This window comes from Nymphaea colorata, chromosome 7 (genome assembly GCF_008831285.2).
Source record: "Nymphaea colorata isolate Beijing-Zhang1983 chromosome 7, ASM883128v2, whole genome shotgun sequence".
Classification (NCBI taxonomy): Eukaryota; Viridiplantae; Streptophyta; class Magnoliopsida; order Nymphaeales; family Nymphaeaceae; genus Nymphaea; species Nymphaea colorata.
Window position 1 is genome coordinate 11,745,644 of NC_045144.1, and position 25,536 is coordinate 11,771,179.

Genomic DNA, 25,536 nt, shown 5'->3' on the forward strand with positions numbered 1-25,536 from the left:
CAAAAATGTTGAAAGAAAAAATTAATTCTAATGAACTGTTTGAAGACTTCACCTCGGCCCTGATTCCCCATTATTATGCTTTGCCTAAAGCACCAGCTGCTAAGATTTACAGCTCAAACTTTTCAAGCTTCTTTAGACCACAATAATTTCCTTCATTATAAATGTGTTGTCCTTGAGCAGCATATGACATAAACCTATTGCATGCATGCTGCAGATAGGCTACTGAACCTAAGGTGTGTACTGGTTACAGGTGCAGTTGTCATTACAAATACATTAATGACAAGTCCCATACGTTTGTATTTGTACAGACTCTTTTGCAAGTGAATATGTGTGTGTGTGTGTGTGTGAATATAGCACTACCCACACCCACAATCACAAATTGCATCTGCATGCACATAACATAGTGATCAACAAACGTCTAAGCTCCAATAACAAAAAAGCCAAAAACTTTCAGTACCCTAACCACTACTATCTAGGGCCTTCAATTAGCTTTCATGAAGACAACACTCAAAAAGAAAAGTCATAGTCAAAATGGCAGAGTATATTTAATGCTTCAAAGTAGCTGAAAAAGTTCCTGACAAATGTGCAAATAGACAGACATTCAAGAACTAGGCTACAGCTAAGAATGAAGTAGGTGCCTGTGATGACCATCTATGCCTCATCGACTTCACAAAATGTGGTATTTGACGAATATAATTTCGAAAAAGATACAATTCCTACTCATGCAGCAACATCACATACGGAAATTTATGACCTATGGTTGAGTTCATAACTCTGGGCCAGTACAGCTTAGTCTTGCTTGTCACCTTGCCGATTTGGTTACAATGGAGTAGAAAATCACACAAGGGCAGCCTGCTTCCCAATGGCTTTTTGGTTTAGTTTAAACTTTTAACTCAGAGAACAAACATATGAGTGTCAGAAATGGAGAGGAAGGAATTGTTCAGCCTGGTAAAAGGTCTCAAAGAGTTTAGCATCCCATGATCGATGGGTCAATTATGAAACCTTTTACCTATATTTTCAACTATCTATAGTTCAAGCTGCTAATCTGTTTTTCAGAATTTGCAAGATTTATTGTGGCAGAGTGTCTAAGTCATATGATGTGACATAATTCGGGAAGTCTGTTTGAGATATTTGTGTAAGTTTGAAGTCAAGTTTACAGCATCAATATATCCTTGGCAATTGATTGTGGCTGGAAGCTAAGTCAACTTTATATTAAGAATGCTTTTCGTCACCGGGAATTGAAAGAAGAGGTGTATATTGAGCATCCAGCATGATATATTGAGATGGATACTGAAAATTGGGTATGTACAAAAGTCACCTTATGGTTTAAACCAGGCCTATGGATCATAGTTTGAGAGCTTCTCCCAACAAATTCAAAAATGTGAATTTCAAAGGAGTGTGCTTGACCATTCCCTTTTATCTATCAAGAGAAGCATGTCTCTACTTGGCTACTCATACATGTTGATGATATTTTTGTTATTGGGAACTCTATTTTTCGCATTTTTAATGCATTAAAAAAAAAACGTGTTTTTTGTGACTATGGATAAAATAGACTTGTTTAGGGTCACATGAAACAAAGTTCTGGAATCCAATACCAACAATACATATTGGGACTGAAAGTTGTTGGAACAGCTGCTCCAGAAATTGAATTAGCTCTTTGAGAAGTGGTTGGACTCCTTCCACCAATTGAAGCAATGACACTACTCCAATTCAACAGCCTTTTCTCGTTGGGATAGAGACACCTTCGTGGTATTATTTTTCTTGTGTTTGAAATCTTCCTTTAGCTTAGAGCATTATAATTTTATACATATTACTTTCATAACAAAAAGGACAAACCATTTTCTATTCATCATTATTTTGATATTTGTTATAGTGGCCAAAATCTAGTGGTTGATAAGGTCTAACATAGTTTTCTAGTCTACATTTCCAGATGATGTAGCTAAGGCAGTATCTACACTTTTATTCATGTTAAGCATGATTTTCTTACACTAAGTTTTGCAAGAGTTTCATGAATGGGTTGAGGAAAGAGAGAAATAAAAGAGAGGTCCTAACTTGCTTTAACTTGAATCTCAAACCTTGCCAAAAGGTAAAAGAGTCGTTCTTCAACCTAAGCTATCCATACTTCATGACAATGGAAAAATTTCCTGTTTTGGATTCAAGTTGAGATCATTCATTTAATACGAATGATAAATCCATCAAATCATCTCTTATTTATCTCCTTTTTAATATTTCTAGTCTTCTCTTGGAGATAATATTTATAAATCATATTCTTTTGGTGAACATACCCTTTGGATATTCCAAGAGTCACTACCCTTTTTTAGTTTTCTATCTTGAAGAAAGATAAAATTTTAGTTTTAAAACATTTTGCATATTTCGTTTCCCACTTATCAAACCTTTTAACAATTATCAGGGTGTTTTTTTGCCTTTCTTCTTCAAGGATTTCTTTACTCCTTTAACAATTTTGACTAATTAGAGTAGGTTCAAGAATATTACATCGCATGTAGCCCCAAAACTGTTGACCTTTGATGTATGTCTTTAAATGTCCCACCAAACGGTACAGTTACTTCCACCTTTCTTAAGGTGAGGACAAGATTAGTGTTGCTTTAGTTATCAAATCAGCCTTTGAAGAAGCACTTGAAACCTTGAGCAAAAAAGGGAATTAAAAGCATGCGCTTTGAGGTAGTAATCAACACTTTCAACCACAAGTCAGACCTATGGCTCCAATACTATGTGAGGTTACCCGAAAATCAGCATAAAAACCAGCCAATGTAGGAAGAATAAAATGGCAATAGTAGACAATCACCAATTTCCTAGAATTATATGCATTGAGCAGAACTGCAGCAAAAGAATTGCTTACAAAAGCAAATAATAATTTCCAAAAGGGACCTAACAGAGCTAAAAGCAGAAAATGAAAAGAACAAAAAAATACAGGAAATCAGGACTTATACAACATATTGTGCAAGTATATACTCAACAATATACATATGCATACACCTGGTATATATATGTACCTAGCAAGATTAATGTGTTATATATACATACATACATACATATATATATATATATACATACACGACAAGGGTCTGACAACCTTCTTGATTGACTATATGTGAATCTTTGGGGTACTTTGGGATTATATTCCGGGCTGAGGATTTTGTGCTTGTGGGCAGGGGTGAATATAGCAGACCAGCAGATCTGGTAGTCGACAATCGTTCGGACTTGGTCAAGGTTGTCGCGGCACCTGTAATAGGACAGAGGACTGATCGCGATGCCTGCGTACTGATTTGCGATGTCTCCGTCACTGACGTTCGTCAAGCAGGCCACGTGGGTTGGCCAGGGTCTTCGGCTAATGAGACCTCGATCCCAAAACCATCGGAGTATCTTTTTGATAGGCGCCTTTATCTGTATTGGGAATTTGCTGCAGAAAGATCCCGCCCAGTGTCCCCTTCCTTTATATATATATATATATATATATATATATATATATATATATATATATATATTGTTTTGAAGCAAAAAAAGTGAGGATGATTGAGAGGGGGGGAGAGAGAGGATAGCCTCAAAATTTTTACTAGATAACTCAAAAAATTTCAAATAATGAACACAAATTTGAAAAGTTTATAGAACTATGCCACGTATGTAAACATAAGGGCAATTTTTAAACTTGTATAAACAAATAAATGATACTATAAATTTATGGCATCAACACGTCGTTATAAATTTTGCTACAAAGGAAATAGATTTTGGTCTCCATTGTTCTTACTTCTGCCTTTATATATTTAGAATACATGCAGCCATGCACACACATATTTATTATAAAAGCCTGGGCTGGTCTGAAAGACTGCCCTAAGCCAATGGGAGCAGGTCTGACCTAAGCCAAGCCTAACATCGTGCTGGCCCAGCAGCCAGTTGATCTGCCAGGCTCAACTAAGCCCACCAACCCCATATAAAACCTTGTGTGGATTAACCAATTTTGTGGGAAAAGTATATCGAAAGAAAGCAACCTGTAATGTGATTTCACAACATCAAAATAGTCAATTACCATATACCTCTCCAATAACGCTTGCTGAAAAGGTCAAGCCAAGCAGCTTCGTGTTCAGTTGTACCCTGAGCTCCAGCTCTTAAATCATTCATGACCCCTGCAACCTTCTCTTTCCCCCAGAGTGACTTAATAGACAGTTCTGCTTCAGGCACTTTTCCTTGCTGCACTTCATCAAGTCGAATTCTTGTGATAAATATGGAGAAGACAAATTTGATGCTGTAGCGCAAAAGACTCATGAAACTGCATTAAGTGGATTAACTTCTACGGAAATAGAACCTGAAACAGCCATCTTGGGCTTTCTGGGCAGAAGGCCATCCCTAATGCCATCAGTAGAGAAGGAATAACTGCCATACCAAACATTGTCCTCCACCTGAGTAAAAAATGTCACCAGGAGATATCATAAGGATACACGAAACAGCCAGACAGAGAACACCTCCTTTCTCCTAACACTTACACTAACTTATATTAACTGATAAATAAGTGAGAGTTACCCCTAACCATTTACCCTTTACTGAGCTATAACTACAAAGCCAAATATCTTTTGCATTCAGGAGACAGACAGAGAGAAAGGCTTCTCCCAATGGCATCTGTTCAACAATAAAAGAGGGTAGAGAGCATCGTACAATGATTTAAGAAAACTATAACAAACCTTCAAAATACATCATGTGACAACCAAACCTAACTTTTATCATCACCATGTTTGTTTTTGTTAGCAGACACTCGATAGTCTCATTCCCTAAAGAGTCTTCAGTCGAGTCATAGTTAAATAATGTATGGATTGGGTCCCATAGGAGAAGATCCAATCTTACTATGCTTGCCTCTATAAGAGGTATTACTTGATGAAAGTTTTTTCATCTGATGGTTAATGACATGAGTCTTTCCCTCAAGTTAGAGGGTTAGCTCTAATTCTCTGCGTGAGTTGAGTGTTGTGTTAGCCGGCGGGTAACATCTGGTATCAGAGCCCGATGACGACCAAGGAGGTGTTGGCTGTGGTGGAAGCTCTACGCAAGCAAGCAGAAACCGATCAACAGACTATCACAGGGAGGCTCGATGGTGTCGAGACGAGCAACAACGAGCTGGGCCAGAGGATGAGCAACATGGAAAAGGAGATGAGAGAGGGTCAACAGGAGCTGATGTCACAGTTGAGGGAAGTCATCAACAAGGCATCCAGCGATGGAGGAGAAACACAACGCGAAGGATCCCAGTCGACGAATCTGCCACACAGAAGCCATCCCCAAATAGGTACCCAACTTCGAAACGTTGCCTCTGTTGGTTCACCTATGCTGATGTGGGGGGGTGGGGACGACAGGGTATGCTAAAGCCCCCATGATGGAATTCCCCAAACCCAAATTTAATGGAGATGACCCGTTGAGTTGGATATTCAGGGCAGAGCAGTATTTCGATTGCCTAAAGATTGCGCCAGATCAGTGGGTAGCACACACTGCTGTGCATATGGAGGGACCAGCGATACGCTAGTATGGGTAGTTCGTTGCCCAGCAAGGGAAGTTGCCATGGGATCTGTTTGTGGAGGCCCTGTCAGTAAGATTCAGACCATCAGACTACTTGGACTACAACATTGAACTACCCAATATAACGTAGAAGGGCAAGGTGATGGGGTATCAGGCAGAATTTGAGGGACTAAGTAACATGGTGTGTGGGTGGCCAGTTGGAGCTCTGATAGGAAGCTTCGTGGTTGGATTGAAGGATGACTATCACATAGAGGTGCAAGCAGGCAGACTGCAAACACTCCTAGAAGCATTTGAGTTGACACGCATAGCAGAAGAGAAATCCCAAACTTCTCAACGGCTGGAAGGAGCATAGGGTGAATAGATCATTGTTGAGCAGGAACATGCTGAGTATGAGGGATCAGCGAGAGACATCACCTGTTAACAAGGAACCCTCCAGCGGGAAACAAGTGCTAGTCAAGCGATTGAGCCCAGACCAGATTAAGCACCAGAGCAGAAAGGGCCTGTCTTTTCAATGTGAGCAAAAATGGACTCCAGGACACACTTGTAAGAAACTGCACATGTACTTAGCAGATGAATCTGGAGAAGAGTTCCAAGAAGCAGCAGAGGAGGACGTTGAGCAGGGAAACGACGACATACCAGAAGAATCCATTCCTGAAATTTCCCTTCATGTGATGGCAGGGGATAATGTTCCCCAAATGATGCACGTGGATGGTAAGCTGAAGGGGCGTGAGGTTAGCATTTTGATGGATGCAGGGTCCATGCATAACTTCATTGGAGAAAGGACTGCGAAAATGTGTGGATGCACGGTGTTAGAACAGTCAAAATTTAAGGTGGTGGTTGGGAATGGGAGTCCGCTATGGTGCAAAGGAAGTGATCCTCAAGAGGAAATTGAAGTGCAAGGACAGAAATTCAAGGTCAAACTATTTCCATTGGCCATGGGGAGAGCTGATATTGTATTAAGAATCAATGGCTGAAACAGCTGGGTAATGTGATATGGGATTTCACCTCAATGACGATGACCTTCAAAGGTGCAGAAGGGAAGCAGCACATACAGACCAGGACAGCAGCCCCACGGTAGTTAAAGAGAACATGTTGATATCCCAGGTCAGATCCAGTTAGGAAGGACTACACTTCCTCCTGATGACTGCAGGGCCTAACAACCCAAAATCTGGTGATACACAAAAGCCAACATACCTTCTTGCGTGAGGTGCTAAAGGAGTACGCAGAGGTGTTTGAGACACCTAAAGGTCTGTCCCCAAGTCGTGAGTTTGATCACCGCATCAAATTAGAAAAGAACTCCCAGCCAGTTAATCTGAAACCTTACAGATACAGCCATGTACAAAAGAGAAAAATAGAGAAGCACATTAAAAGTATGTTGCAGGAAGGGGTGATTCAACCCAGCCGCCGCCCCTACTCTTCCCTCACCCTACTCGTAAGAAAACAAGATGGGACGTGGAGGTTTGGCATTGATTATCGAACACTCAACACAATCACCATCAAAAATCGAAATCCTATAGCTATTATTGAGGACTTACTAGATGAGCTTCAAGGGGCAGAAGTCTACTACAACCTATATTTAAGGGATGGATATCATCAAATCAGAATGACTAAAGAAGATATACCAAAAACAGCGTCCCTTTGGATTAAATTTGAAAGTGGTCAGACTGGTTTTGTCTTGGGAATGGTGCCTACGAGTGGTTTTCATGGGAGTTACTAGACTATGTCTAGTAATGGTAAACCCATATTTGAATGTATAGAAGAAAATACTGACTATGTCTTAGGTGATGGTACATGTGAGTACGAGCTTTGTCCAGTGGTTGGTTCTGTCCAGGGAGATAATAGTGCGACATGAGCTTACTATGGTCGCACACTCCTCCGTCTGCACTGGACTGCCCACAAGGTATTGGGCAGCACAAGGGATCGAGATTTTGTTATTATTTTGATTGGAGAGCAACGCATCTCCTGGTCCCTCAACCCGGGTGCCTAGAGGGGCCAGTGTACCACTTTGGGTGAAACCAGTGGTACAGCCTTGCTGCTGCAGCGGCGATCTGGAGTATCTCAGGAGGTTTTACTGCATGTTACCCTCGACCTGTGTGGATCGCTTGGTGAAGATTTGTTCGGTTTTGCCTGTGTGTTGTGCCCACAGGGTCCTCTATTGATTGCTCGTCACAATGATCATGTTCATTGCTAATTGTTCACTGTTGAAATCTTGCAAAACATGTAGTCTAGTACAACTCACTTATGATAATAAGTTCTACCTCAAAAGGGCATTATGAATCCAACGGCTTAACGGATGTAGGGCATGATTCCTTGTATATATTTGTTTTGACATGATTGTATATTTATTTTGTCGGACCATGTTCCACCCATGACTGGATGTTGCCTTACTCAGAGAAATCTCACCCTTTTTTCTATCTCTATAGGTATTTCTTAAGAGATGGGTGGGCTATAAGATTGACATACTTAGTCTTTGTGATGGACAGACATTGGTGATCTAGACACTCTGTTGAGTCTGGGCTTTGTGGATATTTTTGTTGTTTGAGTCTAAGTGTCTTTGTGTGGGATCAAAAATGGTGTCACTTAAAACAGTGTTTGATGTTTTATTTGTGTGGATAACACTGAGTATGATGTTTGGACTTTGGTCAACTGATCCCAAAAGGCATTTTCCATTCTAAATAATCAAAAGTTGGTATCTACAAACAAGGCCTCCAATATGGCCAAAGAGGACCAATCAACTAAGTCAGACAATCAAAAAACAAATACAGAATGTTTACTTGAGAATTGCAATTTTTAGCTTAAAGAACACGAAACAATTGTAAAAAAAATAAAACCAGTCTCAAAATGACATTGGATTTTCAAGTCTCTTTCTCCCAAGGATTAACTAACATTAGGGTGGACAGGATGGTTGTGAAAAGGGGAAAAAAAAAAGAGAAAGAAAAAGTTGGTAAGAGGGTGAGAGTGAGAAAAAGGGGGTTAGAGAAAGCAGTTCCTAAGGTCTAATAACCATAAGAATATTGTTACCCAAAACCAGATATAACTGATTCATAGCCATAAATATCACCACTTTTCAAAAATATTGGAATATCATCTGCATTTGAAAACAAGCGAATTATAACACAAAATATTCAAATAGTTGGGATGTACTTCACATTTGATGTTTCAGTATTGCCACAACAATATCTCAATAATTTTGCTTTTCGAAAAAAAAACACTTTTGTACATATATTCTAAGTTCATAAAATTTTCTGTTTGTTTCTTCTATAAATTAAAAGCTTCAGTGAATGTTTGTTAGGCATTTGCAATAAAAATAGTAGAAAATCCATAATCATATCATTTCCTCATTTCCCTTATTTTTTGTCAATGTCTGACATTTCCGAAATAAACATTAAAAAAATATCAAAAACCTTCATCTGAACTTGCCAAGAATGATATATGTGACTATGAGATGAAGGGGAATAGAAAAGAAACAATCAAGAGAAAATAAGGAAAGAATGCAAGAGCAATCGTGGGTCCTCCAAGAATGGGAAGTCATAAGGGTCTAGGAAATTTGAAATGCTGATTGAATTTCCCAAGTATAACAAGTCTTTGACATGTTAAGTTCACATGCAGCACATCAGAAAGCAAGTGATAACTTGATACCGATTTTATGAACAATTTTTCCATATATAGATGGATTACATTGAATATCAAGCTGTAGACACCCCATTTTAGTAAAAAGAAACTGTTGACATTAGATGCACAACTTGAGGGAAATTGGTCATCATACATGATTTAGCCTTTTAGCCCAATAAAGGAGCAAAATTTTTCCAATGACATATCTTAGCTGTGCAATACTTCACAGTTCATATTCATACCTCTAGTTGCCAGTTGCCCCAGCAACTGATGTACAGATTTTGGATGCCTTTTCAGAAATGAAATATGTAATTTTATTTGTTCACAGTGTATAATTTGTGAACTACATACATAAGTAAGGTAAACACGGATTCATACAGAGACACACAGACCAAGCTCTCTGAAATTGTGTCACCTCCTCTTCTTTCTACGTCTTACACATAAAGCACTAGAATTACATGCATCATTCAAAAGGAAAATATCATGAGAGGCATGTAATTAATTAGTTTTTGAAGACTGGAATACAAGGTGAAATTTGATGCAATTCAAAGAGCTATCCTAGAGTTCAGCAGTAACACCCACTCAAGAGGATAACAAAGACCTTTTTTTTCAATTTAAAGCAAAAGACATAGAGAAGCTACAACTTTTTCGGTTCCTACTATCATAGTATTGCCCCTACATAGAAGATGAAGATGCTGTTAACAAGAATAGTGGAAGGTTATGTCAGATGGGTGCAGGTACAGGTGCAGATTCGATATTTTTAAAGAGCTAGCTTTTGTAAGGTGAAACAAAGATATAAAGAGACACTCACTCACACACACACATAAATATAAAATATATATATATATATATATATAAAGCTTAAAAATCAAAATAAAGTTTTCTAAAATAAAAAAGAAAGAAAGTAGATAGAAAAGAAATGGAGGGAAAAAAGGGAAAACAACAAATTAACCTCTCCAATCAAATCATGTTGACAGGATGTTCTCCCCACAACCCTCATGGAAATGGAATGGAGAGAAGGGTCACTCCCCCTATTTTCCTCAATGTTGGAGAAAGACTAGAGAGGAAAAGGGAGAAGGTAACTCTCCCTCTCATGTTCCTCTTCGTCTTCTTCTTCCAAGTGGCACAGACAGAAAAAGTTTTTAGTGCAGACTCATTCATAGGCTTTACAAAATTTAGGGAGGATCACAATGCTTTTCTTAAAAATTTTAGAAAGGTGGAATATAGCTACAATTTAGGGGATGATTCTGCTCTAAACCCTTCCTCTTTTCATTCTTGTTGTACTCGGATAAAAGTAGACTCAGGCATTGTTGACCAAATCAGTTTTTCTGCAGAAAAAAAGACACAATGTATGCATGGCCTTTTTTACCATGTCCGACTCACTGCTGACCTAGTTGGACACACAACATAACTTGAGAATTTGTTATGCTGAGGCTAACTGGCTTCAATGCATTTGACTCTTTTCTACCACAATACAGCCGCATCCCAGCCTAATAGACATGTCCTTGTGGCATAGGTGGAACATGAGAAGTTGAACATACTCCTATTAGACCATAATTCTTGAATGTCTATTGTTGACAGGAGGATACATTTTAATAACTCAAAATGGAGAAAAAGAACCAAACAATGCTTATAAACATGGAGGAAACTATCTGAAATAATAATAATAAAAGGCTCAGAAAATGAGAACACATGATCAAGCAAAAAGCACGGTGCAAAGTTTTCAAAGGTTCACAAAACATAGAAGACATTGGACTCTGTTAAAGATAACAGTCAAAAATTGGACCCAAAAGAGCAAACAACATGCGTTAACCAGACCCAAGACAGCTATGGCCCTACTCACGGTCTGTGCCTGTGTCCTGAAGTATCAGGTGCAGTTGCCTGATAAACAATTGGGCAACTGGATGTCTAAAAGAAATGAGAGAAAGAGACAAGCAACTGAATGCCTACAACAATTATGTGAAGGAAAAGAATGACATAACCAAAGTACCATATAGGGTTCCCAGCTAAAGGTAAGCCAGCAATTAAAGCAACAAGGATTCCCACACAGATAAACAACTGGTTGACTGAACCAAGGGTCCCCCGAATCTCAGTTGGTGATATCTGGAAAAACAAATACCATGTAACTAAAAATTCTGAAATCAGAAATGGAGGGGAAAAGAAACCAGAAACAGTTCTAAAAAACTAAGTCACCTCAGATATGTAAAGTGGCACAAGAGCAGATGATATTCCAATTCCCAGGCCAGCAAGCAAACGTCCAACTATCATTGTATTTACACTCTGTGCAGTTGCACTACAACAAATTTCCCAGAAATTACATCGTCATCAGCATGAAGTACAACCTCAAAGCAAGAAGAAAAGAAATGTAAGGTCAGCACAGACCATAAAAATGCACCAATAGCGAGTGGTATTGCATCTAACATAAATGTTTTTGTCCTACCAAGCTTGTCAGCCAATGTACCAGCAGTAAATGAACCCAGTGTAGCACCTGCAAGGGTTGCACTGACAACCCACCCTGACAAGCATCCGTTATGTAGAGGACAAGAAAAGCAGATTGTATGTCTAAAGCCGAATAGATATATCATTGAAAAACAGAAAATAATGCAGAAGGAAAGTCTTAGGTTCATATTTTCACAAATGGGATGAAGGATATTCCCAATTATCTTCCCTTATCATACACACTGAATATACTTGCACCTATGACAAACATTTTCAAATTCTACCTTGTAATACAGCATTTTCAGAAATTCCAAGGTCCTTTGCAAGGTAGCCCAATGCCCCATTTACCACACTGTCAAACAAATAAGAAGCAAGAGAGAGGATCATTTGCAACAATTTAAATAATATTACTGGATTCCCTACAGCCCAATCAAAATGGACTACCACACTGAACAAAGAAAGGCAATAGGGTGTGTAACAAATGTCGCAAATATCAATTCTTCAGTATTAGTTGGAGAGGTTTTCCTTGGGTATTTATCAGAATTTTGTTTTTCTCATAAGAATCAAAGAATATATACATACATACATACCTATATATATATGTGTGTGTGTGTGTGTGTTGTGTGTATAAAGAATAATCAAAAACTTTATGAAGCTATTAGTTTTCTTCTCTTCTTACAGAAACATTGTTAAAGATTCAAAATAGTTTTTAAAATGGCAAAAAGAAAATCTTACAATACATTAAAAATGCTTTCCAAGAGGAGGGAACATATCGAGATAATATCAGGAGAAATATTTTTTGGCATGATTTTCCAATATATCATGATATTTGGCTTTTTTTTTTTGTTTTGCCCGATATTACTTCAACAACTTTCATTGTGTGACAATGGGCTTAGCATATAGGAACTTGGAAGTGGCCAAAGAAGAAATGGACAAAACTATCATGAAACATTTACTTTTTGAGAATAAGATGCCCATATTAAATGTCATTTGCAATTCAATAACAACATACCCAAGATGGTACCCAAACAGAATGGCACCCAAGCAGGCAACACCAACATATGGCAGAACTGTTCCTGAAGATCTTGTCTGGCGACTGTAGGAACTATCAACTTCCAGATCTTCATCTGACAAGATTAACAAACATTTTGATTTTTACTCTGCACAAATTGTACCACCTTCAAATCAAATGGGACATTCTGACATATGTATAGATGTTCATTTTCCAGTTTAACAGTACCCCACTTTTATAATGCTTACTTTTTCCTTTTAACTTGTCGAAGTTTCGATGTGCCTCTATGGTAATTTAAATTTTTCTTGTTAGTAAAAGACCTTTTATATAGCTGTTCAAGTATAGGAAAAAATAGAAAACATCATGAGAGAAAAAGCACCTTCTGTGATTCTTGGGGTCTCGACAGTCTGCACAGCCTATGCCCTAAAGGTGGTTACACATTCTCATTAGCCCTAAAGGTGCACATGGAAAAGGGAAGAAGGTGCCATGGAGGGGGTGTTTGATTGCAGTAACCCCTTTGGATAGGCTTCATCTAGTAAACTTATCCCGGGAGAATTCAACTATTGATGAATTTTCAACAGTGTTTGAACTGGATGAGGCTAAGGGAAGAAGGTGCCATACAGTTATGTTTCAGTCTATTCAATGGATAAGGCTACTGGAAGGAGAAGGCTGTGACCATTGTTAAACTATAAATCCTTCACCAGCACGTTGAAGAGGAGTCTCTTAGGATTCCACATCCTTGTAAAATGTGTTAAGATATTTAATGTCCTTGTTACATGTGAAGAGTCTCTTAGGATTCTATGTTGTAGTTAATTTCCTTGTAATATGTGAAGCCTCCTAGGATTTTATGATGCAATTAATGTCCTTGTAGCTTGTGAAATCTCCTAGGATTCTACGATTGGAGACTATTAGAATTCTGGAAATGGGATTATAAATAGAGGCCGTGCCAACCATTTTGGTCATGGCTTCTTCTCCTCATCTTCTTCTTGTTCACTCTTTCTCTCTATATATTCCTGCGTGAATGCTGATTTCAGAACTTGGATATTGGTGCTTGAATTTCTTACAACCATGAGGTCATCTACAGTTCTTTATGAAGATGAAATCCAGAAAATGGTCAAGAAAGTAGAGATGCATGCACTGGAAGACCAGAAGAGAAAAAATTTGATCGAGTAAAGACTGTGCTGGTACTGCCATCCACGGTATTAAGAAGTGCTTGAATGAGTATGTTAATAAGATACCTGCAGAGGTGCGTCCAAGAGTCTCAGCAGTAACAAAGTTAAGGAAGTCAATAGCTGGTGACAACTTAGAGATGAACAATAAAATTGAAGCGGAGTATGAGGATATCAAGAAGTAAATCTCTCTCTCTCTCTATCTTTCTTTGCACCTAGTCCCTAAATACTCCAAACCACAAGGCTTGTGCTATACATAAAATGCACAGGAGTACCCACATGAAATTTACAATAACCAACAGTATTTCAAAAATTTCTTCTCAACATTCTTCTGGGGGAGTAAGAAAGGCTCTAAGAATTTCAAATTTACTATTACTGTTTTTTAAAATAACAAGAAACTCAAACTGCACTCTTCCTAACTAGACGTGCAATATTTTGAAAATATTAAGTAACATGGTTCCTAAGTTCCTAACCATCTCGCTTCTATCTTTCTAATATTATTAGTAGCTTATTCCTTGAAACTGTAATTGAATAAAACTTGAAAAAGCAATTTGTACTACAAGGCATGCAGAATACAAAGACTTCCAACTATTAAAACATTAGGCTGAGAATCAGTGTTGTACATATCGTACAAAATAGAGGCATAAAATAAGATATACATTTGTATCTACTGGGAAAAATCAATAGGATCCATAAGAGGGAGCATCGGCCCCATATTGCATGTATCTTAGAACACAATCCCCATGTCATACAATAGTGTTTGACAGAAAGAAAAGGGTACTTGAGACCACCTTTTGTTTTGGGTTCAAGAAGGCCCTCTCTTCCCCACTTTTCAACACTATCAGCCTTCAGGAGTTCGTTAAAAATCTGGTATGAGCCACACTTTGTTTTCAACACGTTCAGATTGTGCAGAAAATAGAGAGTAAGGAACAGAAGAACACATGATGGACGAGAGGCTGAAAACTTAGTGCATGCCTCTGCCAGTCCCTGAACTTACATTAGTAGCAAGGAAATAACACAACAAAGGAAATTACAACATATGCTATTAATAAGTGATGGGATAAAAGAACGTGTGTTTTTTATCTGACCCAGATCCAAACACATCTATTTTAACACCCTCCCTCAAGTTGTACATGGTCTTTGAGCATGTACAACTTGCTCTTCAATAACCAGAATTGTCGCCCTGTCAGTCCTTTTGTCAACAAATCTGTTGTTTGATCTTCCGTTTTTACATGATGGGGTTCTATCTCCTATAGTTCAACCTTCTGACGAATAAAATGTTGATCAATTTTAATGTGTTTTGTTCTGCTGTGTTGAATGGGATCAAAGGCAATACTTTTTTGCACTTTGGCTGTCACATAGGACTATAGACCATGCTATGGCTTCTCCTAAATCACTCAATAGATCTCTAATCCAAGTTACTTCTGCTCTCTGCCGCCATTGACCTATACTCTACCTCTGTACTTGAGCGTGCAACTGCTTTTTGCTTCCTACTACTCCAGGATACTAAATTACTTCCAATGAAAAAACAATAACCAGATATAGATCCTCTCTCATCTGGATCTCCAGCCCAATTCACATTTGTATAGGTAAGAAATTAATGGCTTTGATCTAAACACTAACTCTTCTAATAGATAAGTCCATTACCTATGGTTCCCTTTAAACAACGCAAAATATGCTTCACAACCTCCATGTGACTCTTGTTAAAATCCAGCACATTCTCACGATGTTCAAAGTCCTTGTAATATGTGAAGTCTCTTAGGATTCTACGTTCTTGTAGAATGTGTTGAGGTAGTTAATGTCATTGTAATATGTGAAGAGTCTCTTAGGATTCTACGTTCTTGTAGAATGTGTTGAGGTATTTAATGTCATTGTACTATGTGAAGAGTCTCCTAGGATTCTACAATTGGAGACTCTTCGAATTCTAAAATTGAAATTATAAATAGGGCCTGGGCAGACCATCCTGGTCACGGCTTCTTCCCCTCAGCTTCTTCTTGTTTTCATTCACTCTCTCTCTATCTTCCTGCGTGAGTGCTGTTTTCTGGCTTCAGATATTGGTGCTAGATTTCTATCATGGTTTCAGAGCGCCAGGTTACGTTATCTCTACCTAACAAAATGCCCAAACAAGTTTGATCTGGTTAGAACTCTTTTCTCATCTTATCTCTATCCTGAATTTACTTTTCTCTTGCGTAATTCTTGTTCCTTTTTCTTCTTGCTTACCTAAGGATACATCTTATTATATCGTGTCTTCTTTCCCTCTCATCTTCTACCTGTATACCCTTCTTTTCTGCTGTCATGGAAAACCTTTCGCATTCTGGTATGTCCTCAAATTTTCTTCCTCACCTTATCACCGAAAAAGTCAACCATGAGAATTATCTAATCTGAAAAAGACAGATCATGCCTTTTATAAGAAGTCAAGGCCTCTTTGGACATCTCGATGGTTCAACAAGGGCTCCACCAATATCTGTTCTGCAGGAAATAAAGAATGAGGCACGAGAGGTCATTGTTGTTCAAGAAATTAGCAACCCTGAACATGTTGTGTGGATGAGACGTGACCAAAGTCTTGTTGCATATATTTTATCTACGCTATCTCAACAAGTGTTACTTTCAGTTTCTGATGACTGTACTGCAGAAGAATTATGGGAAACCCTTGTTGATACCTTTTCCCAAATATCAGAAGCTCGGATTATGTACTTAAAGAAAGAAATTCAGAATTTGAACAAAGGTTCAACATCTATCATGGATTATTTGGGGCGCATTAAGGCTGTCGCAGACCAACTTGCTGCCTTAGGGAATAACATTTCTGATAAGGAGAAAGTGCAGTAAACTTTAAGTGGACTTGGGCATGATTATCATGTTTTTATTACAGCTCTTGAGGTGCTCCATGTTCTGCCTTCCTTCAACGAATTACAAGGTAAACTTCTCCAACACGAAATGAATATGAAAAGAGTCATTGAAAGGACAGATCAAGGGATCTCCCAAAATGTGTTGGCCATGAATGTAAAATTTGGTCAGAACCATAGGAACTCTAATCAAGGTGGTCGCGGCATTCTACCGACACCAAATAATCAAGGTATGCCTCAATTGAATACTTCAAGAAGGATACCAGTTTGTTTTCAATGTAACAAGAAAGGGCACATGAAGGCACAATGCTGGTTTAATCCTCAAAATAAAAACAAAGGGGTAAGACATGATTACAAACAAGGAGGACAAAATCTTACATCCACCGGCGAAGATATGCAACAGCTATTGATGACCGCATTCTCAAAGATGACTATAAAGCAAAATGAGCAGAGAGAATGGTTCTTGGATTCAGGTGCAGCTACTCATGTGACAGGGAATGCAGGTAAATTGACTAACTTATCCCCTCATTATGGTAGAAATTGCATTATAACAAGTGATGGAAAATCTCATCCCATTACACATATTGGAAATGCATATATTCCATTGTCATCTTCCTCTCTATCATTGTCTAATGTTGCTCTTGCTCCCAATATCAAAAAGAACATCATATCCATTTCTAAACTCATTGATGATACAAACTCTTCTGTTGAATTCACACCTTCTTCTGTCTATATCAAGGACCTCCAAACGAAGAAAATGTTCGCTAAAGGGGAGCGTCAAGGGAATATGTATGTCCTCAAGGAATGTCTACCTAAGGATTCGTCCACCTTTGGTATAGGATTGAAGACATTTTCTCTTTCTCATAATGCGTCACCAGCTCCAAGTTCTGGCCATTTCCAATCAAAAGTAAGGGGCTCTAACCAATTTTTGGAGCATGATCTATGGCATAATCGGTTGGGACACTGTGGCCGACATTTTATTGAAAAACTTGTCACAGATAGTCTCATTCCAAGATCAAGTTTACCTCTTACTCCAAGTATCAAAAAATGTTCAAGTTGTGAACTTTGTAAGAGTCATGTTTTACCTTTCCATAATATAAATCAAACGGCTTCCAAACCTTTTGAAATTATTTTTTCTAATGTTTGGGGGCCAGCCCCTATTGATTCCATGTCTGGTTCACGATATTATGTCTTATTCATTGACTCTTACTCACGTTTCACGTGAATTTACTTCATGAAACACAAATCAGAAGTACTCCACATATTTCAGAACTTCTATGTCATGATTCAAACCAAATTTTCATACAATGTGGTGCATTTTCAATGTGATGGTGGGGGAGAATATTTCTCACTTGATTTTATTGAATTTCTACGTGAAAAAGGGATAACTAGACAAATCTCCTGCCCTTATACACCACAACAAAATGGTGTAGTTGAGCGAAAACATCGACATATAGTTGAAAGCGCCATGAGCATGATGCATGATACTAATGTGCCCATTTCCTTATGGACTGAAGCCTTTCATACAGTTGTATACATAATAAATTGTTTGCCCATGACACTCTTGATGTCTAAATCGCCATATTTCACACTCTTAGGCGAACAACCTGATTATAAGAAATTGAAGGTTTTTGGCTGTGTATGCTATGTTCACATTGATGTTGCCTTGAGGAACAAGTTTTAAGACAAAGCTATTCAATGTATATTCGTTGGATATGTTGATGAATATAAAGGTTTTCGATGCTATGACCCAACAACTAAACGCATCAAGACTTCAACAAATGTTATTTTTGATGAACATAGTTTTGATGACACTAATGAAATGCCTATGACTCTTGAATCTTACACAGTTATTCAATGCAGATCCTGTTTCAAAAAACGATGTGTCTCAGGGTGAAGATCAAGAGAGATTAATAGAGTCGTCGGATGTGGCCCAAAGTGAAAATCAAGAGAGTCCAACACAATCATCAAGCCATCACGAAAGCAATAATGAAGAATAGAGTAACAATTCACATCGGTTTTCGGGTCTCACCTACAGTCGACGACTAAGGGACAAAGATGCTCACAATGAAGAAGACAACATGCCCCACCTTAGAAGATCCCAACGCATTCGCCATCCTATTCACAGGTGGGTTAACTATGATTCTTTATCACTTGACTTTCAGTTATTCATGGCAAAAGTTAGCAAGGAAAAAGAACCTACTTCATTTGATCAAGCATCTAAATCACATTATTGGAGAAAGGCTATGAGAGAAGAAATGGATGCCTTGCATGAATGTGGAACATGGGAGATCGTTCCAAGACCACACGGAAAGAACATAGTGGGCTCCAAGTGAGTATACAAAATCAAATACAAACCTGACGGCAGCATAGAAAGACACAAAGCAAGGTTAGTAGCAAAAGGGTTTACTCAACAGTTTGGGCATGATTATGATGAGACGTTCAGTCCCATAATCAAAATGGGAACCATTCGCATAATTATATCCCTTGCTGTTAAATATGGGTGGAAGCTAAATCAATTAGACGTTAAGAATGTCTTCCTTCATGGTGACTTGGAGGAAGAAGTTTTCATGGAGCAACCTCTTGACTTTGTTGAAAAGGACTCTAGCGAATGGGTTTGCAAACTAAAAAAATCTCTGTATGGACTTAAGCAAGCATCGCGGTCATGGTTTGATAGTTTTTCAAACAAAATTAGGGAATGCGGATTTCAAAACAGTCCTCTCGACCATTCCCTTTTCATTTTCAAGAAAGAAAATGTTATTACCCTCCTCCTTATATATGTTGACGACATCATCATTATAGGGAGCTCAGAAAAACACTTTGATGAGATAAAGGGTTTGTTAATAAGAAACTTTAAGATGAAAGACCTTGGAAGCCTGCGATATTTTCTTGGGGTTGAAATTGATAGGCAAGGAGATCATCTTACCTTGACACAACAAAAATATACTCTTGACCTATTGGACAGAACATGCATGAAAGATTGTAAGCCTGCTGAAACACCGAGTGTTCTGAACCAAAGAATGAGTATAAATGATGGGGAAACATATGAAGACCCCACCAAATATCGCAGCATTGTTGGTGCCTTGCAATATTTAACATTTACCAGACCTGATATTACCTATGCGGTAAATCAAGTGTCTCAATTTATGCATGCACCAAGGGACATATATATGAATGCAGTTAAAAGGATACTAAGGTATCTCAAGGGAACTATTGGAGATGGATTAGTGTATTGTAAAAGTGGAAATGAAGCTGGTGATCATGAATTAATCACATATACTGACGCTGATTGGGCTGGAGATCCAGACGAAAGAAGATTTATCTCTGGTTTTTGCATCTTTATAGGCAAAAATTTGGTATCTTGGAGTAGTAGAAAACAAAGAGCAGTTGCAAGATCAAGCACAGAAGCTGAATACAGATGTATGGCTGCAGGGATGGCAGAAGTGACTTGGATTCGACACTTGCTAGAAGATATAGGAGAAAAAATTAAAAGTTCAGTACTAATGTGTGACAACCAAAGCGCCATCAACATTGCTTTCAATCCTATACAACATGGCCGAACAAGACACATTGAGATTTACCAGCATTTTATCAGGCAGAAGGTGGAGAATAAGGAGATAGAACCAGTCTTTGTTGGAACTAATGAACAAGCTACTGACATATTTACTAAAGGATTAACAAAGTATCATTTCTGGTTTTTGAAGAGCAAGCTGTTCATGGTTCAAAACCATGCAGAGCTTGAGGGAGGGTGTTAAAATCCAGCACATTCTCACGATGTTCAAAGTCCTTGTAATATGTGAAGTCTCTTAGGATTCTACGTTCTTGTATAATGTATTGAAGTAGTTAATGTCATTGTAATATGTGAAGAGTCTCTTATGATTCTACGTTGGTACTATGTGAAGAGTCTCCTAGGATTCTACGATTGGAGACTCTTTGAATTCTGAAATTGAAATTATAAATAGGGCCTGGGCAGACCATCATGGTCACGGCTTCTTCTCCTTAGCTAATTCTTGTTTTCATTCTCTCTCTCTCTATCTTCCTGCGTGAGTGTTGTTTTCTGGTTTCAGATATTGGTACTAGATTTCTATCAACTCTCCCTTGGAGCATGCATAAACTGAGAGACCTGATTGACAGCCTAAACAACATCAAGTCTAGTGAAAGTCAGATACTATCACATGCCTACCATATTTCAACATCGTGTAGGATCGGTACAAAGCTCTCCATCTTCATAATTCAACCTTTGATGCAATACACTAGCCATACTAACCGGTTTACAATTTAACATTTCCGTTTTCTCTAAGAGGTCCAGAGTGTATTTTTGTTGTACAAGAGTCAATATGTCCCCTTGCCTGTCAACTTCCACACCAAGAAAATACCTGAAGTCTTCTCGATCCTTCGTTTTGAAAGTGTTCATTAACAACTACTTAACTTTACGTGCATGGTCATCAGAACTTCCAATGATTACTATATAATCCACATATATAAGAAGGATAATAATAACATGTACCTTCTGATAAACAAAAAAGGAATGATCTAGAGAGCACCTTCTAAGGTTCTAAACCCATAACTCTGAACTTGTTGGGAGAAACTCTCAAACCAAGAATGGAATGTCAGTTTTAATCCATACAAGGACTTTGTCAATTTCCATACCCAAGCTTTAGGATCCTTTTCAACATATCCAAGGGGTTGTTCCATATAGACTTTCTCTTTTAAATCTCATGTACGAAGGCATCTTAACATCCATCTGACTATGTTTTCATCCCTGATCGACTGCCAAAGGTATGATCATACAAATGGTAGCCATCTTCACCATTGGGTTGAAAGTTCTATCATAGTCTTCATCATCCTGCTATTTGAGTCTCCGAGCCACAAGACAAGTCTTATACTTGTCAATACTGCTGTCGGGTTTATACTCTATTTTATAGACCCATTTAGAGCAAACAACATTCTTCCCTTCCAGTCGTGGAACTCTTCCCAAGTGCCACACTCATGAAGAGCTTCTATTTCATCATTTATTGCCTCAATCCAATAGTGGGATTGAGCAGCTTGATTAAAGCAAGTGCACTCCCTCTGCTTTATGAGTTGAGACACGAATAGCTGGAAGTCAAGAGAAAAAGTATCATAACTCACCCATCGTTGAATAGGGTGTTTGGCCCATGCTTATCTCTGAACAGAATCACTAATTGTAACCTCTGTATTCGCCTGCCTTGTATTCATGTCTCTCCTAGTGTATGCCTGTCCAGAGAAGCGTTCTATTTAATGTGGCAATGCATTTGATTGGTTGTCATCCTGATCTATGTAATCATTGAAGGAATCACGAATCTTATGTGTTCTCCTATACCGACAAAAAGATCAAAACACTCATCCATGGATCATACATTTCTGTTTTAAAAGAGAACTTCTCAGATGCACCCATTTCAAAATCATTCTCATCAAAGAGAACATTTCTAGAGATCTTGATAGTTGATAAGCCTGATGACCGGATCACAACATATGTAACCTTTGTATTCATCAACATATCCCATAAACTCACATTTCGCAGCCTTATCCTGAAATTTGTTTAGCAATGACGAATCAATATGCACATAACAGGCACAACCAAAAAAACATAGTTCGTCATAAGATGGATGTTCTCCAAAAAAAGTTATAAAAGGAGATTCATGTTCCCACATAGGTAGGAGATTTATATCATGAACTGAGGTATGAAAAGCTTCTATCCAAAGGCTCAAAGGCACATGGTTGTCATGTAACATGCTTGTTATGCTGGTCGCAGGTATGAGAGAGAAACAGCAGTGAATTTCGTAACATTAATCTGCCCTAGTCTCTTATTAAAAGAGAAATAGGGTAAAACTGAACAATTACACGATAGGTCCAAAAACAAAACAAATATTATCTCTTATTAAAAGAGAAATAGGGTAAAACTGAACAATTACACAATAGGTCCAAAAATAGAACAAATATTAATAAACAGCTGCTCGTAACCATTTAATATTCCAAAGAACCACCTAACATAAATACTATTCAACACTCCCCCTCAAGCTGGAGCATAGATGTTAATCATGCTCAGCTTGTCATAGTCATATATTTATGTGTGGCATGTTTCTTTATGGAGAACATAATTTTTTGATATTTCTTAACTTTTTTCTCTTTTTTATTATTTTATTATTTTTTTACATTAAAAAGATAAATTTACGATACAGCATATTTATTAGCCCAACTGATACAGGTCACAGTATGCAGTATGCACTTTACAACACTGCTTGGCATCGGAAGCTACTTCCTTTTGGACTGTTGAAATTTCTCCATCGTAAGATGTTGTGAACTCATACAAGTACCATTGATTCTACTGATCTTCATTCTGTTTCAGCTACTGAAGACCTGCTTCGATTCTAATGTTGGGATCTAACAATTGCCTGTTAAAAACTGCTATGTTGGAGGATTCACTTAGTTTCAGCCTACGACCTATTAGGTGCTGTCGAACTTATATATCACTCTACAGAACTCTAAAAGCCTATGATTTCACCAAGGCTGCCAGAAGACAGTGTACCTTACCTCAACTATTCAGTGGTCCAATCAAGTGGATTAGCTTAAGCTTGGACTGCCATGTGGCTGCCACTAGCCTGGTTAAGGCTTTCATCGCTTGAAAAATTGCAAGGGCACGGGGTTCTCTTTATTTACCTTGCTTGTCAAGTCAGATTGAAGTACTATGTTGTGCTGAAAACTGGTAGTACTGTCTGGGCAAGTGGGTGCATCCCAACCCACCTAGGGGAGAAGCATTTTCAGTTTGCCCCCTTAACCTATGTATCAATTATGCTGTGCCAAATATGCTTTTAATCCCGAAGAAAGTAAACTAATCTATGTATCCTTTGCGTTGTCACAAACATTCTTTTCATACAAAAGAAAATAAATTACGTGTGAATTGTACTATGTTAAATTTGATTTGAATCCTCAAAAAGCAAAAAATAGCAACACTCTGAGTAGATTGGAGACACTAATCTTCTTCTTGTCTCTCTATTCAACTTCCCAACTTCTCGAAGGAACCCATTGTCATTATACAAGGAATAAGGCAAGGTTCAAAACCATCCGTTCGATCCAAAGTTTGAAAGAGCCAGTAAAGGCGAACAGAGGCTATAATTTTTTCAACTTCAGTATCAATAGCGATAACATAAGTACCAACATAAGGTTCCATAAAAAACAAGAATTTTATTCCAAGCGTCCGATCAACTCACATTCCTTCCAATTTAGATAAACAATAACCTCTTCCAACTGAAAACCGTAAACTAAACAGAATCTAAATTCATAAAAAAGCTTAAAGAGCAAGCAGAGCTCCATACGAGGTCGGAGATGGAACCGAAACGAACCTGAAGCCTGTGCGCGGACGGGTTTCCACTTGGCGCTCAATCGGAGAACGCTCCCACGAGACAAACCGAGCCCCATGTTTGCGGAATCAACGGCTGGCATAGATCTCAGACAGGGACGTCTTCCCACATTGATCACGCGAAGGCGCCTCAATCTCTTCTCAGCCCCAAACTTATTCAAACAGGACCCCACTTTCCTATGATCGTTAAATTCTGAGAAGAGGCTTACTCTCGTGGAGATCCCCGCAACCGCCTGCATTGTTCGCTAGAGACGACTTCGTCGAATAAGACAAAGGATACTCTTGAACAAAATTGACGAAGACCGGAGACTATTAAGAAATGGGAGGGAATGAAAACCGAGGAATCTAAAAAGCCGAGACGGCGACCAACAGAAACCGTAACGATGCTATTAAGTCTCTCCCTTCTATCCTCTCTCTGGCGGACCAAGCGAGCGCCGGAGCATTGGCGGAGAACGGCAGCAACCGCCCTTCTTCCTCCCACAATAAGCAGAAACCGAGAACTACAGAGAGCGCGAGAGAGATCCACGAGCTGCCAGATTATGTGCGATACGATCTTGTCAGTTTTGACAAACGTTTCCTTGCTGGCAGGGTGGCAAGTGGAAACTCACCTACGATAAACGGATGCGGTACGATTGGATCTGAGATCCGAATCAAATCTATCATGGAGACTGGAGAGAGTGTGGATCTCGAAAGCAACCAACTTGTGGATTTGTGGATCGTGGCTGTCGATTGGGACGTCGTCAGATCGGATATAGTCGTCACCTCGGCAATAGGATACAGTTATAACCGTATCTGACTGTCCGAATATAGCTCAGTTTTTACTTGAAATCGTATTTAATTTCAAATTAACGATTACAAAAATCGCATTTAAATTTTTATATATAATCAGATTTAAGACTTTGTTCAAAATTCAATTATTTAAGTTCACTTTCTTTGCTTCTCATTATTATTCAAATGTGAGGTCTTTTATTTGATTCTACTTTTAACTCAAAATGGAGTACGAAGTTCCATCTGAATCGACGTTACTTGAATTGGTGGCCCTGGATCGGCCGATATGAATGGAATCGCTGGGAAACCACTTCATTTTGGTGGTCAGTTTTTAAACTTTCCTATATAATGAACAAAGAGGAGTAATACATTACTACAGCAAAAGACGACATCGAAACATAGAGGAACACCACCAGAAAGCCCATATAATGTCCCATGGTCTTCTCATTATATTACATATAATGCCTTATTAACAATTATTATAAAAAAAAATATTGCATAAAAAAATAGAACGTCTGTGAAAGTAGACTTTTTACAGACGTTTTGTAGCAAGTATGAATTTTAACCAACATTTAGCGCAGAGGACGTCGATTAAAAAAAGCCTTCATCAACACGTGGAGCTACTTTGTCGTTGAAGTTGAACCTCTACCGACATCACATCTGCACCAGACGTCGAAAAAAGTGTCCAGTTTTACGACGCGTTACGGTTCCACATCGATGAAACTTTTCGCATCGTATTGAAAATTTGTGACAACCAACAATCAGACTAGGAGATGAATATTATTAACGCATCCTATTGGAACT

The 25,536-nt window shown here is 38.4% G+C and overlaps 1 protein-coding gene across 2 annotated transcripts in view; it reads right to left on the bottom strand.

Moving 5' to 3' along the window:
* The window catches only part of LOC116257523 (plastidic glucose transporter 4-like), a 33,561-nt gene extending 9,030 nt beyond the window's left edge, over positions 1-24,531 (bottom strand). The window contains exons 1-8 of one of the 2 annotated variants that reach the window (XM_031634360.2): positions 23,948-24,529; positions 12,575-12,689; positions 11,847-11,914; positions 11,506-11,638; positions 11,317-11,416; positions 11,114-11,226; positions 4,319-4,412; positions 4,050-4,203 (exon numbers count right to left, since the gene is read on the bottom strand). In XM_031634360.2, the coding sequence (XP_031490220.1) occupies positions 4,050-4,203; positions 4,319-4,412; positions 11,114-11,226; positions 11,317-11,416; positions 11,506-11,638; positions 11,847-11,914; positions 12,575-12,689; positions 23,948-24,203 (1,033 nt within the window). In that variant the 5' untranslated portion in view covers positions 24,204-24,529. Of the gene's footprint in view, positions 1-4,049; positions 4,204-4,318; positions 4,413-11,113; positions 11,227-11,316; positions 11,417-11,505; positions 11,639-11,846; positions 11,915-12,574; positions 12,690-23,947 lie in introns of both variants that reach the window. The other variant, XM_031634361.2, reaches the window with a different exon arrangement.
* Between the last annotated feature and the right edge of the window lie 1,005 nt (positions 24,532-25,536).